Below are 23531 nucleotides of genomic sequence, written 5' to 3'. Positions count from 1 at the left end.
GAGGTAGAGAAACCCTGTGTCTGGTGTCAATACTCTTGCATCCATCCAGTTTGTGAGTGTTTAGGTGTGTATGTGTCTATGTCCATGTGTATGTGTATCCTTTAGTGCAAGATGTCTGATATCCACCTTATTCCTTGAGACAGGATCTCTCACTGAACCCACAACTTATTGTTTCTGAGCTAGCTGGCTGGCCATCAAGACCTGGAATCCTCGTCCTAACTCTGTCCCATATAGTGCTAAGGTCACAGGCTCGTGGCCACACCTGGCTTTTACCTTAGTACTGAGGAATCTAAACTCTGGTAGTCATGTGTGCTCACCGGCACTCTTTAAACTTTTATGTGTATAAGTGTTTTGCCTGCGTGTATGTATGTGCACCACGCTGGGTGCCCAAAGAGGTCAGAAGAGGGCGTCTGATCCCGTGAGTTATGGGTGGTTGTGAATCATTGGGGAACTGGACTCAGAGCTGTCTTTTCTCCAGCCCCCTCCGCCAGTGCTCTTCCTGAAGAAAATGCAGAAGTCTCAGAGTGGCCCAGGGCTTCTGACAAGGGGGAAAAAAGTCACTAAATCCTTTGCCCACATTTCGGATGCTTTCCACTAGACGCAAGCACAAAACACAAAACATTACTGTATTGTGAAACAATTGGATTCGTTTTGAAAACACCTACTCCGTTAAATATTTGAAAGTAGAACAGGAAAAAAAAGATGAAATCGGTGTGTGTGTGTTAAGTTGAATTAAAGTAAAGTTGAGCTCCAAGACCAGAGATGGGCAAGCGACTTGGAAAGTCAGCTTTCCAGACTAGAAGGAGTGATGGCGAGGAAGCCTGAGCCTGGAGCTAAAGACGATCTGGTTCCCAACCCAGTGGATTTTTCCCACCATTGTGTGCTCCTCCGCCGGTTGCCAGCCCTGGGAGAGTCCCGGGGGAGCCCGGACTTAAGGCTAAAGTGGTGTCTGTAACCTTGTCATTGGGAAATGTTGTCGCAGGTTAGTTACACAGGCACTGATCGATGATGGAGGCAGCAGCAGATCAATAGATCCCATTTCCGGGGAGAATTCACCCGTGGTGACCTGCAGGGGGGCAGGTGGTTCATCAAAAGAAGGCTGGCTTGAAAGATTTAATGCTGCTCTCTTCTCCCGTCCGGGTCTTCTCTTGGAGGGAGCTGTAGGCAGTAACAGGCTGTAATAAACTACTTTTCCTTAAAGAGATCTGGGGAGATGGCAGTGGTACAAGGGACAGAAAGGTGGTCACAGATCCTCTGGGAGACCGAAAGCCAGGATGGGGGCGCGCTGGGCTCACTTTCGCTGAGCCTCCTTTCTCCAAAGCTACCCTGAGTTTGGGGACTGGGTAGAGTAGCCCTTCCAGGCCTCGCAGGGCTGAGCCCCTCGCCGTCCGTCCGAGCCCCTCCCCCGGCCCGGAGCCCCTCCCCGCGCTTCCCCTCGCCGCGCTCCCCTCCCTTCCCCTCCCCTCCCTTCCCTGCTCGCCCTGCCTCCGCCTCCTGCGCCCACAGCGCCGGCCAGCGCCGAGCCCCCAGGAGCCCGAGCGCGGCCCAGGGGCGCCGCCGGCCCCTCCCCGGCGCGCTGACAGCAGGCCCGGCCCCCGCCCCGTGCCCTCGCTGGCGGGACACACCCCCAGCCCTCCTCTGCGCCGCCAGTTCCCGCCGGCCCCACCGAGCGGCAGAGAGAGCGGGCAGGCGAGCGGAGCGCGGCGGCGCGGGAGGGAAGGGGCGCGCGGCAGGCCCACGGGAGCAGCCTGGGACGCACGGAGCCCTCGTGCCCTCCGGGACAGTCGCCTGCCCCGGAGCCTCAGCTGTAGGCGCCCGGAGCCTCGGCGGCGAGTAGCGCGTGGGGCAGGGGTGGCGTGTAACTGCAGGAACCGGGGCAACCGGAGAAGGAGCCGGAACCCGGCCGGGATGAGAAGGTGACGCCGCCGGGGGGCGCCACTCGCTTTGTGGGGACGATGCTCGCCTACTGCGTGCAAGATGCCACCGTGGTGGACGTGGAGAAGCGGAGGAGCCCCTCTAAACACTATGTGAGTACTGCTTCCACCGACCCCGGCGGGGGGCTGGCCAGTCCCGGAGATTCACGCCCCCAGGGGCAGCCTTTGACTCCAGAGTTTGTTCGCAGGGCTGTGATCTCTAGGGAAGCCTTTTCTGCCCTTCTTCCACTCCCCTGTCCCGGGTTTCTTTTTTTGGCATTGCAATTGGCAAGTGGCTGCCCTTGTCTGTTACAACGGTGAAGTCATGTGTCCGCCCGCTGCTAGGATGGTTGGTGGGGGAAGCTTTCGTCAGCCCCTTGCAGAGCATTTAGTTCCTTTGGGAAGGAGCATCTTTGCCGCGCTCCCTAGGGGAGCCGGGCACTCACGCTCATTCGGCCCGGAATGCTTTCCGTTGCTTTGACCGGAGACCCACACTTCTCTTTCTGCTTTCCACGTTTGCTGTTCTGCCTGCACCGGCTGGGGACAGAGGAAGCGCTTTGCCCCCTGCCCCCTCCACTCTTCGTTTCAAGCTTTGATTTCCTTCTTAAAACCATTGTGTTCCGCGGTGTGAGGAGAATTGTGGCTTTTCCTTTTATCCCTCCTCTGGACGTGACCCTTCGCTGGGGTCATTTCCTCGTGTAAGTGATGCTCTGACTCCAGACACGAGTAGGCAAATGTGGTCTGTGGTCTCCGAGGCACGGTTGACTGGCCCGCCGCCCCTCCCCCTTCTTTACCCAAACTTAATGAGAAGAGGCTAAGGTTGACCAGCTGGGCTTCAGAGTGTGTGACAGTACTCTTTCATCTCAGCCGGTCCTGTCTCCCAGTCCTTTACACCTTTGGAAGTAAACATTGTGTCCTTGTTGCTTTAGGATGACTTGCCGAGCTCTGCTCCTGGAGATAGAAGAGACTCACAGTAAAGAACCCAAAACACAGAAAACATGGAGACAGTAAGGGCAGCCTCTTATTTGCAAATTAGGCATTTAAAGGCGTATTTAGAATGCTCAAAGCATTAATTTTAACAATTAAAACGGGCTGTTGGTGGCTGCCCTAGATTGCACATTAGTCTCCAAAGTGCCTTCTATTTCACTGTTGGAAGGAGGCTGGGGCTGGTGGTGTAATACCAGCCGGAGGCTACTCTTTCTGTCAGGATCACAGCAGACTTGAAGGCAGAGTTCTCTGCAGTTGACTAGTGGGGCTGGACTCAGGTTGGGAAGAAGGTAAGAGTGGTCAGACCGGAGAGACGGATCTGTGGGGGGCATTCCCTGACACAGTCAGAGATCCTTTCCAATTGTGTAGTCTAGTGTCGAAAGCCTCTACAGCCGTTGCAAAAACAAAACAAAAAATCCCAGATTTCCTCCAGGAGCTGTGGAGGCAGCTAAGTAGGAGAGCCCTTGACTAGCGAGTTTGGAGAGAGAGAGAGAGAGAGAGAGAGAGAGAGAGAGAGAGAGAGAGAGAGAGAGAGAGACGGAGAGACGGAGAGGGAGAAAGAAAGAAGAGAAGAGAAGAGAAGAGAAGAGAAGAGAAGAGAGTGTGTGTGGTTGGAGGGCTTCGATCAGCAGGTGGCCACTCTGCTCTAAGGACAGGTATCCATTTGTACATCTCTGGGTTATGTATGCTGCCAACCATCTTGACAACTTTGAGGGGCACTGCAGGCTGTCTTAAGGATTGTTTTATATATTTTTTTCAGCCTTCAGTTGAGGCTGGTACTGCTTTCAATGATGGCAGACTCTGCCCTGAGACCCTAGCAGGCGACTTTCCAGGTCTGGGTTTTACATGAAACATCCAATTTAACTTTGAGCAGCTAAGCCCAAGGTTACAATGTAAGATACACTGGCAGCAAAGTAGCAGCCAACAGGACCAAGACCTGCTGTTGGAAGTATGGAAAGGCAGGTCAGGCTACTGTTTGATCTCTTTAAAGGCTTACCCTCTGTGCAACATGGTACACATTCTTTAAAACTCCACTGGGGCACAGTTTCCTTGTATTGAAAACAAAATTAAATTCTTTGATGTGTACAGGTGTTTTGCTTGCATGTATGTCTGTGCTCCACTTGCATGCAGTACCTGCAGAAAGCCAGGAGAGGGTGTAGGTTTCCCTGGAGCTAGAATTACAGACAGGTGTGAACGATTGGGTGGGTGCTGAGAATTGAACCGGGGTCCCCTGGAAGAGCTGCCAGTGCTTATAACCCCTGAGCCATCTCTCAGGCTCTAGTTCCTCACTTTTAAAGTGAGGGTAATAATAGCGTGTACTTCATAGGGCTGTCAAGAGACTTAAATGACATCACCCCTGGGAAGGACTTAGCCCAGTTCTGGGTACATAGTGAGTGCTCATCAAATATTAGCTAACTGTTGGCGAGACTCTGACAAAGAAAGTTTCTGACCTAAAGGAAGAGAGACTTGGCGTTTTAAGATTGATAATAACGTGTACTGTGTGGAAAATACAAAAGAAGTCCTGTTCACTTCCCTTGAAATGGTCATTTCCTCCCTTTCTGCAGACAGAGTGTTTCCTGGGTCATCTCCACTTCCGTGTGAGAATGAATGGATGATGTGATTCTTGGGGCGGAGAGTGACGTCACCTAGCAGATGGGATCACGCAGAGTTCTAGAAAACAATGAACGGAGTGTGCTATATGTTGTGGCCTTGTGGAGCTGGCCGGGGGCAGATGGCTCATCTGGTGCAACCTTTTACTTAACAGATAAGGGGATGACAGAGAAGCAGGTGGGTTACCTAGTCACAGCACTGGGGCTAACGGACGGACTTCCAGCCTGTGGTGTGGGTGAAGATACCCCAAATCTGGTTGAAGTTGACAAAGAAGAGAGATACACTGCTACACAGTTTGAGCACTGATATATAATACACTGGTGCCCAATAATTGAAAGAGTTCAGGAGGGCTCTCGGGCAGTTTTGTTTTTTTTTTTTTTTCTATACCTCTTGTATAGTAGATACCCCATCCTGGAAGGGCAAGTGTTGTGAAAGAGGCATTCCAGCATGGTTAGCCGGCAGGACACCTTGTACATATGTGTGGCAAACCCCACACTGGGAAAGCATGTCTCCTTCTATGCCTGCTTCGATGGAGTGCCGAGCCTGTGCTTTGGCAAATCGCAGAGCAGAGTTTTTTTTTTTTTTTTTTAATGGATGTGCACATTAGCCAGAGCTTGCAGATGAGGGAGGCTTGGAGCCCATGCAGGAGGGACAGCACTGGCTCCAGAACACTGGGGAACACATGAAAAGGTTCTCTCAGGACACCAACCGGAGGGTGTGCACATCCCCACAAGGAGGGGGAGCTAAAGAGGTGGGGGGGTGTATTTCTGTGCTTTGGGTCTGTTTATAAAAGGCAGACAAATAGCCTCCGTCTTCCATGCTGTTCGTAGTGCAGGCCGCACTCCACTTCCTTCCTCTCTGCCAGCCCCTGCCCCGGGTGGGGCTGGGAAGGATGAGCACCCGCTGCTTGGGTCAGCCTCCCTGCTTGGGAGACCTTAGGTAAACGGGCGTTGGCCTCAGACCCTGTTTCTTTAAGATGGCTCTGCAGATGCCAGATGCAAACCATAGCCACCTCCGTCGGAGGGCTTGCCGGTGTAAGTTGGAAAGCAGACTTCTTTGCGCGCACAGGTGTGTATAGGTGTGTTTGGAGCCATATGGTGGCGGGGAGACGCTTGTTTATCTGAAGCAAAGGAGACATCATGTCTGTTTGGATTTGGGAGGTGTTTTGCTTTCACGGTCATTTCCTTCCCTGAGTGTTTATTTCAGACAAATACCAGTCGTGAATGCTCTGATCCTCCACAGGACTCTAGGGAATGCTAATAAGAGCCAGTGTCAGCAGCTACTTCCATGGTGCCGGATGCTAACAGGCATGCTCTCCAGGGAGCCTGATGCTTCATTTACTGTACTGGCGTGTCTGTGTGTGTGTGTGTGTGTGTGTGTGTGTGTGTGTGTGTGTGTGTGTGTGTCTGTGTGTCTGTGTGTTGCTCTGATCCTTATTACAGATGGATTGACCAAAGCTTGGTGAAGTTAAAGTTGCTTAGGATTCCACTCAGCTTCAGTGGGATCTAGGTAAACACAGGTTAGTTTACTGCCCAAGGAGAAGCCCAAGACAGGGCTCTTCCCACTCGGTCGGTGAGTGAGTCCAGGCTCAGACCCGTGTGACGGTGAGAGAGTGGTGATACAGGGTGGCATTTGAGGGCTGTCTTTCTGGAAAGGTTGCTCATCATGTGTCATGAAACTGGGTTTGACTGGTGGACGGAGAGGTTCCTGGGAGAACAGGGTCTGTCTCCAGTGAGTGCTGGAAAGATAAATGCAGGGCAGACCTGTGAGACTAATGCATTTTCCCTGATTTCCATCATGGCAGATTGTGTTTGCTGTCCCAGGAGTGGTGCGTTTAGGAATCGGTAGCAAACCCCTTCATGCCTCTGCTCTTCATTTTTATTTCCTGAGCCCGAGATTATGGTTCCAGCCTCACTGGAGCGAGAAGGGCAGCCTCAGAGTTGGAAAGAGCCTTCTTTTTTAGGGCCTTGAATCATGGAAGAAGTGAGAGCAGGCAGATTGGGGTTCAAATACCGCCTCTGGCACTCCCAAACAGTACAAGCTTGGATCCCTGACTTGACTCCAGGCTCAGCATCCTCACCTGTAACTAGGCAGAGAAGAAGGCCCAGCTGTTGAGGGTCTGATGGGACGGACACTGGGCCGCCTGCCCCGTGGAAAGCACCCAGTGTACATGACACCAGAGCACAGAGGACAGCTGTCCAGACCTGGAGGTGGTGCTGGCCTAGTGTTGGGGCCTAGTGTGAGATTGTTAGATTTCTGATAAGCTGAGGAGAGAAAGAAGGTGGGCTGGTGGGCTGGTAGAGAAGGGGAGGCTCCAGGTAAGGACAAGGAGGCTCCTAGCTAGGAGATGAGCGCCACACAGAGCCTGCTCCCCATCTGCCTGCTTCTGGGAGTGTGACTCTCTTACACACACACACACACACACACACACACACACACACACACACACACGAATGGGAACCGTTTCTTCTCTATAGAGGGAAGTGATCTGGTGGTGAATCACAGGGCTGATGAGGTTCCCCGTTCATGGAACAACCAACCACATCCTTCAAGACCGTTGGGACAGGGAGCAGAGCCAGCCGTCCCTCATGGCTCACTCTGTTCAGGGTTGAGTGTGAGGGATATTTTGAGGGGAGAGGGCAAGCCAGGGTTGGAGTCACCGTGTGTGGTGGCAGGCGGAGGGGAAGGGAAGGGAAAAATAAACCTATTTGATGTCAAGTAAGACCGGCTCCAGCTTCAGAAATATGAGCGCCGGCTATTGCGTTTTCCAAAGAGCTATTCTGGGGCCAGCTGAGTTAATGGGCAGTGGGGGCTGTGGACTAGGGGATGGATGCTGGGGAACTTCTGACTTAGGGTTTGCCTGGCCATCCCTGGAAATTGCCTTCTAATTTCCTCATCCTGAGTCACAGAGTCCTTGGCCAGAAAAGCCTAACAGGCAACTCTGTTCTCTTTTGCCTCCTAATTAAAGAAAATAAAACGACTAACGGAGTTATCCGTACAGCAGTCACGCTTACTCGTCATTAGTGCTGAGAATCCAGGAAAGAGATCATGGGCCGGGACAGAACTCCAGGGACAGGAAGGACAAGGGGTGTGTGTGGGAAACGAGGTGGAGATTTCTGGCTTTGGAAATAGGTTCTGAGTGAGGGCCAGCGGTGTTCTCTGCCCTGACAATTGCCAAAAATAATGGAAGCTTCCAACAGGGTGGTCAGTGTTTGGACAGGCTGGTCCCCAGAGTGGGAGCTGCCTCCAGCCTGGTTGGGCTGGGGGGATAGGAGCTGTAGGCAAGCAGGTGAATGGAGAGGGTCAGGGGCTTGGACTAGTGGGCAGGCCACTGAGAGGCCTCAGATAACCTCAGGCAAGTCGCCATGGTAGCAGCAGGGACTAAACCCTGTTATATACACAGGGCTGACCAGAGTCCAGCCAGGACCTTGCAAAGCACAGCAAACGGGTTAGGAACTGACCTGAGGATCTTTGAGGGCCAGACACGGCAACAGTGCTGACACTGAGGGCGCTTCACGATCCCCGTGTGGGGGAGGTGGTTTTGTGCCTATTTTATAGGTGTCGAAATGGAAGTTACACACCCTTAGGGTGGTTCTGTGGCAGGGCTGTGATTCTCACCTCGACCCCTAACAAGTTGGCCAGCTGCCACTTGATTCTCCAGCTGAGATGAGCCAGGGAGAGATGACAAGCCAATCCAGGCAGAGTGGCCTAAGGAGTGAGAGGCACTCCAGTGCTGGGTCACCTGGCCTGTTGTCATCACTCACTGCCACGCCGTGCCTCGGTTTCCACATCTGCAAACAGTGAAACAGTGTAGGTGAAAAGAGGACCCAGTTCCAGGGTCCCAGGAGAAATCAGATGAGTTTATCCTGACAAGGGTTCTAGAACGGTGCCCGCAGGTCAGACGTACGAGATTAGAATCTGCCTGACTGGTTCAGTCCCAAAGCAGGAAGACCTCTCCGTGAACTGGAGTTCCCAGGGGAGGCAGGTGGATGGAGAAGGCGGCGGCCGCTTTGGTGGTGGGGCTTGGGTGTGATGAGCGTTGGCTGGGAGAGGAGGAATGGAATGACCAGAAGACAGTCCAGGGGAGGGAAAGTGACGCCCTACAGGAAACATTTATGCGGGACCCAGGATGGACTCACCCACCATGACAGTGGGTGAGAAGGAGAACGGAGCATATGAGGAAGGTCAGGTCCTCAGGTGGCAGCCAAAGAGATTCAGTGCGCCAAGCACTGGGGAGGTGGAGACACGGGGCCCTTGGAGTTTGCTAGTGACCTAGTCTAGCCAACGTGAGGATTTTTTTTTTTTTTTGAGGACAAGATGCCTGCCGCCAACTCTGACAGCCTCATTTTGGTCCCTGAGACTCACATGGAGATGGAGGGGATTGATTTCTGTAAGTTGTCTATGACTTACACCCGAGTGCGTGTACATGTACACACAAACTCACACACTCACACACACAGAGACACAAATACATACATATACACACACACAAAAATGAAAATTTTAAGAGTGAAACAACACTGGAGGTTGACCTCTGCCCTCCACGTACAAGTGCATGAGCATTCATGACCTGAACAAGCATACAAAGGAAGAGGGAGGGAGGGACGGAGAGAGGGAGGGAGGGAGGGAGGGAGGGGAAGAACGCATTCTGACTGCAGGGCTGTGTTGGTCAGTGCTAGGGCTTCTAGGTGTGCCTTGGGGGTCTTGAGTTCGCTGTATCCCAGCCCCTCTAGTTCATAGCCTTTACTCCTAGTGGCCGGACTGCCATTTCAAAGTTGATTGCACCCAGTGCTCTTGGGGAAGCAGGGCTGCAGAGGAGAAGGGGACGTTCCCAGGAGTGAGGCAGTGGCTGCTTCAGATCTCAACAGTGCATGGCTGGGGGTGGGGGTGGGGCAGGGGCAGGGGCAGCAGCGTTTCAGAGGAATCCTTTCCACCCAAGCTGTCTGGTGGCGAGACGAAGACAGGGCTTGCCTTGGATTCTGAATAGCTCAATGGGAGACATCCACCCCTCTGGACTCAAAGTTTTATGTACAGTGTTTCATACTATCTCTTCAGTCTTTTGATCCCCTACAGTACACTCCTATATCCCAGTACCCTGCTTCTTTGGGGGTGATTGTCCTAATAGAAATAACAGCTCCTGGTTAGGATACTCTCTTTTCAAAACCATTTAAAACTGCTTCTTTGACAGCTTCATACACGTATACAAAGTATCGTGATCAACCCCCCTCCTCTCCTCCATCCTCCCTCCCTCCCTCCCTGCCAGTATGTCTCCCCCACCTTCTTGCCCCGTTTCCTTCCATAACTCAGTGTCTAATGAACCACTTACTCACTGGTGAGTCGATGTGGGGCCATCCATTGGAGCATGGGCAACTTGCCAGGGGCCACACTGAGAAAACTGACTCTCTGTTTCCAGGAGTTACCAACGGTCAGTAGCATTTCAGCTAGGGGTGGGGGGGTCTCCTGAGCCCCCGCCCCATCCATGTTGGAATGTCTACTGGTTTGATCTTGTGCAGGTCTTATTCAGGTAACCCCAACTGTTATGAATTCATGATTGCCCTGGCCCTGTAACATCCAGAAGGTGTTCTCTCTCTCTCTCTCTCTCTCTCTCTCTCTCTCTCTCTCTCACACACACACACAGCACTCCTCCCTCACTTTTAGCTCTTAGTGTTCTCTCTGCCTTGTCTTCTTTGTATGATGGTGATAGCCTTGTGTGTAATACTTCATACGTGCCAAAGGATATTCTCCAAACAGCTTCACACTTTATAAAGCTGCTGCCGGCATCCACAGGGTACAGGTGAGAATGTCTAACCTCATAGCTGCACCAGGTCCCAAGACTCCCGAACGTGCCTTGTCTGTAGATTCGGTTGCTTCCAAGTAGCACATTTCACTCCCAGAAGGACTAGATGGTCGTAGGCCATTCAGTCTGAGGCCTTGGTTGCTTGGCTTTCCACGAACAAGTCACCTTTTCCCCCTTTACAGTCCCCTTGCCTATCTAGAATGGCTGCTGCCCTTTGGACCTGCCTCATAGAGGGATGCGTCAGGTATGAAAGGGGCCCCCTGGCTTTCCAAGCTGTATCTTCCTAAGTTGGTACAGGCAATATTATGGCAGAAAGCTCTTCTGGATGCCTGGAGACTCTCTCAGCAAGGCTCACCTGACCAGTTTCTTCCTGAGAAGGTTCACAGCCAGGGCTGTCCTGGGCACACATTGGGTCCTCAGTGGAGATCTTCTATGGCACAACCCTTCGACTACTTTTCTATTTCCGTGCCTCCACCCTTACCTGAGGGGGAAGTGACACCCAGGTGGCTGAGTTAGCAGAGAGGAAACAGCTGCGCTTCTGCTCCTCCTCTGGGCTTTCTTTGGCCCCTTCCCTGTCACTTCCCTTTGTCCAGTAAGGAAACCACCCTCCCCAGGCCTGGGCGGAGGTACACACGGGATGGGGCAGAGTCCTTTCCTCTGTGTGCACTAAGTCAGAGAGGGCCTCTGAACCAGCGCTGGGATCCCTAAAGTGTGGGTGACCTTCAGATGTGGCGGAAAGTGATCGCTCTTATCAATCCGACCATAACTCCAGGGAGGAAGGGGTGGTGATAATGAGTGTACCTCCTAGGTGGGGTAAGGAACTGAGGGGCTGTGCACTGGGTTGAACCTCTGTCCTTTTATTATACAGCGCCTGGTAGAGCATCCTCCACTCTTAAGTAATCTACTTAGTTGATGGAGAATTCGGCCTGTATTACGTCACCGCCATTCACTGCTGCCATTTAGTCTGTGCCAGGCACCTCCAGACCTCTGATTTATAATCAGAGTTGCCTTTCTAATGCCATTGGACTACGGCTGCAGTTTAGAGAGTAGCAGTCTCATTGTCAGTAAAGGACATATTCGGGCATATTTGTCCCTTCCCCTGGCCTGTGCCTGGTCTCTGTCACCTTACTTCACACACTTGGACTCTCTTCAGGGCTGCCCCAGGGGTCATGGGGACTTTGAAGCCCAATGTGCTGTCCTAAGGAGCCTGCCCCTTGTTGGAAACCCTGCCTCATGGCTTTGCCTACCTAGGGGTTCTGAGTGAATAGGGGCTGTCCCTGTCCTTTGAAGTAACTCCTTTGTAAACCTTTCAGGGTAGGTCCAGTTCTGATCCAGCTTTAGTCTGTTTCCTGGTGGCTGGAACCCAAAAAGCTATTTTAAGGGACTCGCCTGTGTGGGAGAATTTCTCTGAGTGACAGCAGAGAGGAGGCCTAGCCGCCTGGCACAGGCCTGGCGTGAGGCTCCGAGAGGGGAGCTCTCTCCTGAATTCTACCTCCCAGGCAGGGGCTGATGGGGCGCTTTGGCACAGACTGCCTCTTGGAGGGGACACCAGCTCTTACTGGTGAGATTGGGGTATGCAGGGATGGCTGCTGGTTCATCCCCAGTGGGTTGGTCCACCGATCCTTCTCACACACAGTTAAAGTCACCCAGAACAATGTCTGAGCTTTGCTTTCAAGCTGGGATTAATTATGTCAGTCATTTCTCATTGGCAGCTAGAGCAAAAGAGCTTCGCTTCCCACTGTGCTTTCTGAGGGTCAGACCCAGGAAGTGGGTGCACCGAGACAAGAGGAAGTTTATGGGGGAGCCCTGCAAAGCACAGCCACTGAGCTAGGGGGCTTACGTCCAGGAGACCCTGGCCATTGCTGAAGATAGGGCATCTTTCTTCTGTCCCTGGTGCTTACGTGGTAGAAGTCAAGGCTTAAACCCAGATCTCTGCAGTGACAGAGGAGTGAGTTTTCTGCTGTACACCAGAGAGTTGGTGGACTGCCCTGGACAGTGGGCCCCTACGTGAGAGTGTGCCATCCAACTTCTCTATCCCCTGTCACTAGGCTGGAAGCATCCACAGCAGGGTCAAACCCAGCAGCATTCGGCCTTTCTCATCTCTGGACTCTTGTTCTGGTCCTTGTGGATGCTCCCTGGTGTGTTCCCAAGGCCATCTCCTCCCTATTGTGCGGTCTACTGAGTACAGAACAGGGTGGTGTCCTGGTCTCATAGGGAATGGAGTGACAAGAAAAGGGATATCCTGCCGTGGGTGCCCCACGGCTCTTAAGATGTCCCTTCTGGTGGCTTCCCAGGAGGCAGGAGCCTAAGGGACTCATCACATGGACCCCAGACAGAATTCCCAGGGTCATGGATGACCGCTGCAATTCACCTGCCCGCTCTGATCTCTGAGCCCCTGCATTAACACCGTGTGGTTGCAGCTGGCAATTGAAATAAACTTCAAAGTGGTCCAGAGCCACTTTTGAATCCGGCTGCCAGGGGCTCTCTGTCTTTCCTTTCTTTTCCTTTCTTTTCCTTTCCTTTCCTTTCCTTTCCTTTCCTTTCCTTTCCTTTCCTTTCCTTTCCTTTCCTTTCCTTTCCTTTCCTTTTCTTTCTTTTCTTTTCTTTTCTTTTTTTTTTGGTTTTTCGAGACAGGGTTTCTCTGTGTAGCTCTGGCTATCCTAGAACTCACTTTGTAGGCCAGGCTGGCCTCGAACTCAGAAATCTGCCTGCCTCTGCCTCCCGAGTGCTGGGATTAAAGGCGTGCGCCACCACACCCAGCTCTCTGTCCTTTCTTTAGAGATGATGACTCTCGTGGCATTGTGGTTGGGATCAGGGGACAGTTTAAGTCATTAAGTCATTCTCATCCTGACGCTTGCTAAGGTAAATCCAAGCTCTAGGACCTAGAGTGACCTCCGGAGAGACTTGGGTGGCAGCCAGCAGAAGCAGGGAGCCAGAGGATGTAGGACGGGTGCTGACAGCCTCTTCCACGTGGGCTGAGGTGAGGACTTGGAAAATCAGTCCTGAGTTGTGGCCTTGGCTCTCTCTGCCTTGCTGGTTTCACGTGGTCACCTTTGTTCAAGCCCATGGGCTTCCGTTTCTGCTGAAATGATGATAATCATCCTAATACTTAGCTCATGTGGTTTGTGACTCTTTATGATGATCAGAGGTTCGATAGGTGTCAGCTGTTGTTATTACCACCGTTATCATCCTTCATGATTTTTTTAAATTACCTTCTAGAAGCTTCTCTGACCTCACATCTTAGGAATATTTCCTGCGAGGTATTAGCGTTTTGTGTGACCTGAGGTTGGTCAGCTCTTAGCAAGCTGTAAACTTACAGGTCGTCCATTTGTCCAGTATTTGGAATGTTTCCTAGGCTCCAGGCAGGGTGAACACAATGGGGTGGCCTGGCTCTGTGCCCTCGATATTCTCATGGGAAAGGGAAACACTACACAAACAATCAGATAAAAATATATTGTACACGAGGTGCGGGATAAACACTGCAAACTAGAATAGAGGGAGGGAGGGAGGGAGGGAGGGAGGGAGGGAGGGAGAGAGGGAGGGAGGGAGGGAGGGAGGGAGGGAGGGATGGATGTAGGTGAGGCGGTTATTGGAGGAGGGTTGGTGTCCTAGTGTACAGAGAGGTGGCAGGTATGGCCCTAAGGAGAGGTGACTTTTGAATAGGACTTGAGAGTTGAGGCAGTGAGGCATTATGGGTATGTGAGAGAAAGTAGTTGTGGGGCGTGGGGGACCAACAAGTGCTAAGGCCCTGAGGTAGAGTGGCAGCCGTCCTTTCCAAGATGGAGCAAGGGGGCTGGGGTGTTTATGTTTTGGTGTGAGAGTGTGTGTGTACACGCATGAGAGGGCAGGATGGAGTCCCTGTCCCTCCCATCCTGGGAGTGGCCTCCTCTGCTCTGCAGTGCCAGCTTCCTGATGTCTTGTGGAAGACTCAGACTGGCCACTACACTGCTTGGGGTTTGATCCTGACTCCCTAGGAAGACACAGTCTCCATCAGCAGTGACGTGGGTGGGGACCCCCGGACCCCAGAAGCATTGGCATCTGTAGGGAGATGTATGGGCTGGAAGTTAATCTTCAACCTACTGCGTGCCAGGTGCTGCAGTAAAAGCCAAGATGTCAGCTGTGCGTGACCACAGCAGTCTTTCTCTTTCATGTCCCTTATTCCATCCAGCAGAGGTCATGGTGGGCCCTGGAGCAGTGTGGTGAAACCTGTGGGCTGAGGCTTTGTCCCGTGGAAATCTTTTCTCTCACCCCACGCTTAGCACCGTTGTGGTTGGATGTTAAAGCACACATCTCTCCAGGTGTCCATCTCTCCATCACACATCTGATGTGAGTGATGTCAAGATGCTATCAGCTGAGCTCACCGAAACCTCTGTCCTCCTTGGAGTAGATAGAACTGTGACCAGAGAACCAGGTGTCTCTGTTAATTAACTCCATTGCAGACTAACCGGGGAACGTAAAATCTACCTTGTGATGGCCAGGGAAACTGTCTTCCAGAGCGCGCTCACGGGGGTGGGGGGTGGGGGTTAAATAATAAATACAATAGTGCCAACTTCTGTAAGTACCTGACTCATTTAGCTGTGAGAAAGGCATAGCACAGTCCTTGCTATGCAGTCAAGGGACCAGAGTCAAGCAAAGACTGACCTATGGATGGTCACCAGCCAGGAGGAGGTAATGTGGGGACTAAGGCTTGCCTGGTTGCTCCTCAGCCTTTTAGAGAATCCTCCTATTCAGTCACACCCTGCTGCCCCATAGATCTCTACTTGAAAGAGGGGAGTTAACCAGCAAGCCTCAGGATAAGAGGACAAAAGTCACAAAAGCCACAGGAGGCCAGCCCCTCTCCTTTCTTTAGACAGGAAAAACCATTTGTTATGGGAACGCCACACTGCAGGGGTCTGGCTTTGTTGTGTGGGGTTGTCTTCCTGGGTGGGGACCCTGTTGGTGGAGGGCCATTTAGGGTGTCTAGCAAGATTCTTTTGACACCTAGTCCTAAGGGGAAGGCCAGCAGGTGGCTGGGGCAGTGTGGTCCTTGCGAGAGGGCAGGACATTCTATCCTGTTCTCTTTGGAACTAAACAGGTCTTAACTAGTCCTTGGGCCCAGAATAAACAGCAGCTGTTGCTGGCTCCACCCCTGCGACGCCAGTCTATTAACAGCTTAGCCCTGACTCCCTTGGGTTCAGTAGCACTGGGGTTGGGATGGAGCCTTGCATTACAGAGCCTACCTAGTGGGGGTGTACACTGGCCTGCCCTCTCCCAGGCCCAATCTCCACTCACTGGCCTCATACCTTCTGCCCTAGGACGAGGCCAGGATCCATCGGGTCCAGAGTCCTGGATCGACTCAGCTCTTGTCTTTGCCACCTGCTTACCTAGTGACCTTGAACAGAATGTAACTCTGAGCCTCAGCTTCCTTTGTAAAAGCAGCTAACTTTACCTCTGTTGCAGGGTGTCGTGGCTCAGTGCAAGTTTTACATACAAACACACACAGCAAGCCAGCCAGCCACACACACACACACACACACACACACACACACACACAGAGAGAGAGAGAGAGAGAGAGAAACACAGAAACAAAGACACACATACAGACAGATACAGACACACACACACACACAGAGACACAGACACACACATACCCCCAGCCCCCCCCCCCCCCCCCCCCAGATACAGTGCATTACAGCAGGCTGGCCTCAAGCTTACACTGGAGCAAAGATGACCTTGAATCTCTGATCCTCCTGCTTTCACTTCCAGGGGTGCTGGAATTCCAGGCTTCCACCACCAACCCAGACCCCAGGGCTTTGTTAGTCAAGCTGTCTTCTCTGTCCCTGGTACAGTTATTGAAGACAAAGTTCCCGACTTGAGCTTGAACTTTGCCACTCGGGCTTGTTGTTGGGGGAGCTGCTGAAAGACCCTGCACCTCATTTTTCTTGTCTGTTAGGTGGGATGCTAGACCCCCCCCCCCCCAGCAGTGAGGGCTAAGCAGGCTAACGTGTTTTAAACACTCAAGACTGCCAGCTGTGGAGGAAGATGTGGGCAGGTAGTGTAACGAAGCCCCTGTGTGGGGCTGTGAGCCTTGTCTCTAGTGAACAAACAGGTCTTCTACTGGATGTGACCACATCAGGATGTTTCCCTGGGCTGCAACTGTGAGCCTGCTTGTTGTGGCTTCTCTCTGACTCCTTACTCTTGGGAACTTCTGCCATCTTTTTAGCTCTTGAGGCTCTTGAAAGATTGCATGGGAACCCCCATGAGAACATCCAAACAGAGAACTCATCTTTTGCAAAGAGAGAAAACCCAACAGCAACAAAAAAAAAATCTCACCTAACAGTTAGTCCTGAGTGTGTTTGGCCCTGGTGCTGGGGTGTCAGTGTGAGCACTCCAGGCTTTGAGAAAAAAAAGGTCCTCTGGATGTGGATTCTCCCCAGGAGCCTGGCCCCTTAAAAGAAGTAGCCAGCATGGTGTTAATACACACACACACACACACACACACACACACACACACAGGTTTTGTCTGTTTTTGTTCAAGAAGAGAAGGCTGTATGGCTCCATTTTGAACACCAGAGGCTGCCACTCTCTGATAGACAGGGAAGAGAAGGAGGCTATATTCCAGGGAGAAATGAGAATAGGAGCTCAAGGCTTGGACCCAGACTGCTGGCTCACAGGTCAGAGCCAGCACCTCTGCTGTGTGGTCCTGGGGAAGTCCCTTCAACACTCTGCTTCACTTCCCTCGCCTTCGAAATGGCAACAGAACAGAACCTCTGGTGTGGCATCGTTGGGAAGATTGAACGAGAGGAGGAAGCCACGTCCTGCCAAGGCGTGGTCCTGCCCTCTCTGAGTAGACACAGCAGGTGGATTCAACTTTCCAGAGCCCCGGGGCCTCCAGGGCCTGATGGAGATATATTTAGAACACTTGCGAGGGCCACATGGTGTCTGTGACAAAGGATGGAGCCTGTGGCATGTTCTAGGGGGAGGGTGACCTGCAGGTGAGGGAATGCCAGCCCTTTTCCTAGCTGGCTGGCTATGAGCTGATGCCCGCCTACCCCAGGGCACTCCGTTTCCTCAGATGGATGGTGACGGGGACTTCCGTTAGGGGTGCTCTGAGAATCGTTGCCAGCATGAAAGCATGCAGGAAGCTTTTTGTGATAACCACTTAGCCAGCTGTAAGGCGTGATGAGGGGCCTTCATGTCAGATAGGGTTCACACAGAGCAGGGAGCTTGCTCTGTCCCTGAGTCAAACCTGGGAATGACCGTGGAAAGGAGACAGGGTGCTGTCATGCTGTGGGATGTACTTGTGATAGCAGAGCGGAGTTAGCATGTATTTGAACCCATGACTTAGCATCCGAACCAACTAAGGTAGCAAACTCCTCCTGGTAGCAAGTGCTGGAGGTAGGACTGAAGCTGTGAACCAGGGACCCCCCCCCCCAGGCCAGACAGTCCTTTGTGCGGTGTCTGTTGTCTCTTGTCACAGAGGAAGAGAACATGGTTTATACGGGTCTTTCGCTGTAATGGGAAGCGGTTTCTAGAGCCACTCAGAACGCACTAACTGGAAAAGACTTGATACACAGGTTTCCAGGAGCTCAGCAGGAATGGATGTAGCCAAGGAAGGCAGGAGCCATAGAAGTGGGGCCTCTGAAACGAGGGACTCCGATCCTATACAGGCTCACTCCTGGGAAGAAATCCACAGTAATAAAAAAAGCTCTGGGAGACAGTAGACATCCGAGTCTGCACAGCATAGGCAGGCTGGGAGGAACGTGGAAGGAAGGCACGGAAGGACCTGGCTGCTGGCCCCTGTGCCCAGGAGGGCATGCAGGACACACTGTTTGTTGTGAAATTTTTATTTGCAAAGCAGGGAGTTAGAGGTCCTGCACATTAAAAGCTTTCTGAGACAGTGTTTGAAATGATAGTGAAAAAATAGACATTCTTAAGGTAGTAAAAACACTTTTTGAGAAAATAAAAGAGGAGTGTGTGCGTGTGTATGTGTGTCCGTGTGTGTGTGTGTGTGTGTGTGTGTGTATGTGTGTGTGGCCAGCTTTCTTGAGATGTAATTCCTATAGTGTGCAAATGGCCCATGAAATCTATACAGTTCAATGACTTCTAATATTCACAGTGTTAGACAACTGCACTGTGATAGTCAACTGCAGAATGTGTCATGATGCCCCCTCCCCATTGGTCCCTAGCCACTGGCAACTATGAACACACCTTTTGTCTTTGGACCAGTATCTTCTAGCCATCACATATAAATGCAGTCATCTGTTAGGTGCTCTTTTATGACTGGCTTTCATTAGGAAATACTTTCATCCATGTCGCCTCTTTGAATGGCTTGCTGGGGTTGCTGGATTCATTCCTTGGGGCCCAGATCTTAGCACGGCCAGCCCTTGGTTGCAAGTACAGGCTATGCTGGAGCTAGCCCTCCGTCTCCTGTGAATGAACCCTCGCCCCTTCCCCGGCCAGCACATTGAAGGTTGGGTCTTTAGTACAGGTTCTGCTTTGCAGTTTTATTCTCAGCACTTCCTCTGCCTCTTAGAGCTGGTGGGGGAGGGGTGGAAACTGCACAAGGCCTCCACTGATCTGTCCCCCCCCCCCCCCCCCAGGGACCTTCTTTCCGGTAGTGGGTGGGGAAAGAGACAGAATAGCATCTTTATTTGTTTTTAATATTGCCCGACTCCCCCCAGCCCCTTTCCTAAGTTCTGGTCAGAGTCCCCATGGTTGTTGTCAGACTCCCTTCCCTTGAGACTCCGGGTTATGTGACTTCTCTCTTGGGGGCAGCCGATGGGGAAGTCCACAAGTGCTTTGGCTTCCTCCAGTGTGAAGTTAGTTAGACTCTCTGTTTTTCCTCTAGTTGGAGCTGGGCCAGCACAAAGCTGGCACATCCTTTAAGAGGCGGTCAGCTGCAAGTAACACGGCCCTGCAGAACCTCCTTAAGCATATGGAATCGGGGTATCTCCCATGCCTCCCTGTTTATAGGCGGGTGCTGTTGCAGGTGGGGCTCCCAGATCTCTGTGGGAAGCTGTTGTATCGGGGCTTACCTGCTCTGACCCTGGGTCAGCTCAGTGCCTGTTTGGGAGTAGAACCTGGCATTGAAGTTCTGATTGAGGCTACCAGGAGGCTCTGCCCCGCCCTAGACTCACTAGCTCCCAATTCATATCCTCTCCTGTCACCCTGCAGACCAGAGCGGGCATTTTTTGGATACCTTTTGGTGGCCTCTCTCTCTCTTTCCCTGTACTTACGCTAAAGCTGTTTCCACTGTCTGGAGTATGTGTTTCACCTGCCCTGTTCCTTTAAGACACCATTCCAGTGTCTCTTCCGGAGTCATCTAAGGTACACGGGCCTTTCCCACATGTGTGAGGTATTTGTACCATATGAAGAGAGGATAGACCGGGTCCTGCACTTAAGCCCCAGGCTAACAGACGAAAAGTTCTCCTAGGACAAGGGCTTTGCTAACCCTTGAGCTGAACACTTGTCAATATTTGCTGAACCTGCCTGACTCGTGGCCTGGCCCGATGTGTTTGTTGGTCACGTGCTGGGTTTTCCCGACTTCAGATGCAGCCAGATAAATTAATCTTGTTTTACAAGGTGTTTTGTGTATATGACCATGGCAGAACCCACATCCTCTATATTTTCCCTGTCAGCCCGACCCTTCTACCCCTTCCCCATCTCTTCAGCGTCTACTCTGATTTGTTTAATCTAAACCCGTGCATCCCCTGGTGTGGGATCTGTTGTATGGCTTGCATAGGTGGCTTTGTGCGACCTCTTCTCTTTGACCCAGTAGATCTTTTGTGCATTCTCTGGCATCTGCTTCCTTGCTTTTGACTGATTCGCGGCTCTCTGTGCCCACGTGCACTACACTTACCAACTCTCCCCTTGATGGACACTTGAGTTGCCTTCAAGGCTCTCTAATGCAAATATTACTGTGGCAAGCATCCATGCACACTACTGCCAGTGCAAACTCCACACACTGATTTCCCTCACATGTAGACTGGAAGGCAGGATGGCTACCAAATGACTCAGTTTGGGAAAGTAGTGCCATGTTGCTTCTCAGATGGCTCTGTCAGTTTATACGTAGGCTTCCCACGAACTCCCTGTCTGCTGACCCCACTTGGTAACTACCCAAAGACCTTCCAGACTGCTGGTTCTCCTCCTCACAAACCAATCTGACCTCCACTGGATGATATAATAAATTCTAATCTCTTCCTCATTCCTTGCCAACCCATCTCTCCTGCCTGCAATGAAAGTCCTTTTTATAATTTTCCACCCAGGTCTCACTAATGGGCCCAGAAACCTAAAACCTTCCATTATCTGAAGAACACAGCCAGCTTTTCAAAACTAAACCTCCTTTGTTTTCTCCCTTAATCTGAACTAAGCCCTTCCTATCTATCTTCCTTCTCCACTGAGCTGGGAGCCTCTCTGGCAGGTTCTGTAGACCGTCCAGGAAAGGCTGAAAGTTGTGTTGCTTCACATGGTGGGGGAATGACTCTAGTCCTCCCGGGTTGCTTCTCTCCTTCAGAAGCCAGGTTTGGTATTTAGCTCTGTTTAAACTGTGACCGTGCTGGCAGGTGGAAACCAACTGGGTTTATCTGCTGGGCATAATGACAGGAAAAAGGATGCTACAAATACTTCCCAGGCGCTGGCCTGGGCCAGATTCTCAGTCATCACTGTTCCATGACACCTCATGTTGCTGAAATTGACTATTATTGGTTTGGGGGTTGGGGTTTGTTTTTTGGTCATTTTATTTCTTTTTATTTAAAATTATACTTATTTATATTTATTTTTTAAAGATTGATTTTAATTTTATGTGTATGGATATTTTATCCGCATATACATTTGTGTACTACATGCATGCCTGGTGGCCCAGGAGGCCAGAAGAAGGTATGGGGCCCCTGGAACTAGAGTTAATTACAGCTGGTTGTGAGCCGAGAACATGGGTGCTGGGAACCTTGCTCAGGTCTGCAATAGAGGAGCAGCAGATGCGCTTAACCCCTGGGCCACCTCTCTGGCTCCTGTCTGCGATTTCACTTTGCCCCATCACAGTGAGGCTTAGACATGGCGTCAGGTCCGGTGTTCTGAGCCTATTATGTGCTTGTCTGAGTTCTCCAGTTACACCGTGAGCTGTGACCCGGCAACATCAGCGTCTCCTCCCCCCTCGCCTCTGTCCGTGCCCCCAACCCCCCACCCTCCGCAGGGTTTTTCACTTAGCAGATGCTCAGTAAATACTTGCTGAGTGGTTGACACAGATTGCATGCTATCTGTCATCTTCAAAGGTTAGGACCAGACCGTTAAAAAAAAATAAACAAAATCTTTCTCTTAAAAGAAGGCATTACCTCCTGCCCTTCCCTTGCAAATGTTCCTTCTAGTCTTATTTATTGCTTTTTTGGGGGGTAGGGAGTCTTAGGAGAGCGACTCAGAAAGCCCCTTTAATTTAAGAGAGATGCCATAAATCACACCCATTACGGAGGGATCAAATGCCTGCGTGCGTGCGCCCTATAAGTGGATTAGGGGCGCACACTTGGGATGGCTCCTCTGTTTGTCCCCCACCCATCTGCAGGGCTGGCCTTCCCTGGCAGTGTGTGGTATCCTACTAATTGCTCTTCAATAAACAACAGTCTGTTGAAAACCTCCCATGAAAAAAAAGTGCCGTCTATGTATTGTATCGGGAAAACTAAATATTATGGGAAAGGCCAAATATTTCCACTGTGTTAAGAAAATAAGAGCCCCGGCTGTATGGAGCTTCCCTCTCAGTGGGCAAAAGACTCGGTGGAGACTTCAAAGAGGGAAAAGCTGTCAGGACAGCCAGGGCAGTGGCTCCATTAAAGAGGAGTGAGTGTGTGCATCCTACTCGTGGCTGCAGAAGCTGCAACATTCTCTCTGCCTCCGGGAGGATGGTGGAATCTGGGTGATGGAGCTGTAATGGAGTCCTTAGTATCTGGGCAGCATCTGAGCTGGAGGGCCCCTGACCGCACGTGGACCATCTGATGAGTCTCTTCTGGCCAGTTCCACCCACCTCTCATCACTGGGTTAAGCAGGCGGGGTTGGCTGGCTTTCAGTGGGGAGAGACCTAAAAATCATTTGGCTTTTACTAAGAAGTCAGGCTAGGTTATCTAAGGGCCATCCCCAGGGAGGGGAGATCTGAGCTGCTGGCTTGCCCATTTTAATGGGCTGGGGGAAGCTGTTTGAGGAGTGGCCGTAAAATTGCTCACCAGACCTGAAATATGAGAATGCTGTCTATGAGTCAGAGGGAAGAGCTCCCAGGTACAGAGAATGGGCTCTTGTTCTTCAGGGTGGTTGAAGACCTGGCACTGGCTTGCTGGGTTTCTCCTTAGCAGGATCATTCCCACCTGCCAACCCTGACTAGGTACACATCAGCTGTTAACCCAAATGCAGACGTGGAGGAACCGTTGCTTCTCGGTACAGGGACTTTCCTCTTCCTTGCTCCCAGAGGATGCGCCAGTGCACTGTGGTGACACCCTGTAGGGATGACAGCCATGCTCTTCAGCTCTGCGAATGCCTAGGAGCTGTGCAGAGTCCCAAACACCTACGCCTTCATGGAGCCTCCCATCAGCCAAGGCAGGACTGTTATTGCCTCCTTCATAGACACAGATTCAGAGGTCTGGGGGTGTGTGGTGGTGCGTGAGGATATTTCCCTGTGATCAGATAGATGAGATGTGGCACAGCTAGAATTCAGACCTAGATCCTGTGACATTTTAGCATTTTGTGCGAGATGAAGTTAGCCATTCTTCCCTGTTGGTGGCACTACTACCATCTTCTCTTCCTCTTCTCCTCCTTCCTTCTTAGGAAAATATGTATTTATTTTATGTGCATGGGTGTTTGTGCCTTCATGTATGTCTGTGCAGAACATACATTCAGTGCCTGAATGGGCAAGAAAAGTGCATCAGATCCTCTGGAACTGGAGTTACAGATGGTTGTGCGCTATCAAGCAGGTGCTAGGAATCGAACTTGGGTCCTCTAGAAGAGCAGCTAGTGCTCATAACTGCTGAGCCATCTCTCTAGCCCCACACCCTGACTTCTTAAGCCTCAGTCTTAGTTGTAAAGAGAGGACCACTTCCCAGGAACAAATGATTCACTAGGTCCAGTAGAATTGGTTACTACAGATTTTAAGAGCACTCTGGAGAGGGGCTGGTGGGCGTGGCCATGTGTCGAGCGTGCTGGGTACCAGCTGTAAGCTCTGCATCTTAGGTGCAGAACTCCCTTGAATTCTCGCAGCGCTCACGTGAGAT

General features: G+C 51.6%; 1 protein-coding gene and 1 long non-coding RNA gene across 5 annotated transcripts in view; one reads left to right on the top strand and one right to left on the bottom strand.

Annotated features, from left to right (window-relative positions):
• Positions 1-1478: 1478 nt before the first annotated feature.
• Positions 1479-23531, top strand: part of Sh3pxd2a (SH3 and PX domains 2A) — a 204439-nt gene continuing 182386 nt past the window's right edge. For 2 of the 3 annotated variants that reach the window (NM_001164717.1, NM_008018.4), the window contains exon 1: positions 1680-2027. In NM_001164717.1, the coding sequence (NP_001158189.1) occupies positions 1956-2027 (72 nt within the window). In that variant the 5' untranslated portion in view covers positions 1680-1955. Of the gene's footprint in view, positions 2028-23531 lie in introns of all 3 variants that reach the window. The other variant, XM_006526669.4, reaches the window with a different exon arrangement.
• Gm52384 lies at positions 5097-10887 on the bottom strand. 2 transcript variants are annotated; one of them, XR_003952862.1, is made up of 3 exons: positions 9842-10887; positions 8130-8302; positions 5097-6597 (listed from the first exon to the last, which is right to left on the bottom strand). It is a non-coding gene; the product is annotated as a predicted gene, 52384 (long non-coding RNA). The 2 variants fall into 2 exon arrangements; XR_003952863.1 differs by having other exon boundaries at positions 5097-6591.

The sequence above is a fragment of the Mus musculus genome, chromosome 19 (assembly GCF_000001635.26).
Source record: "Mus musculus strain C57BL/6J chromosome 19, GRCm38.p6 C57BL/6J".
NCBI lineage: Eukaryota > Metazoa > Chordata > Mammalia > Rodentia > Muridae > Mus > Mus musculus.
Note: the sequence above shows the minus strand (reverse complement) of the source record. Positions and strands in the feature narration are given on the sequence as shown.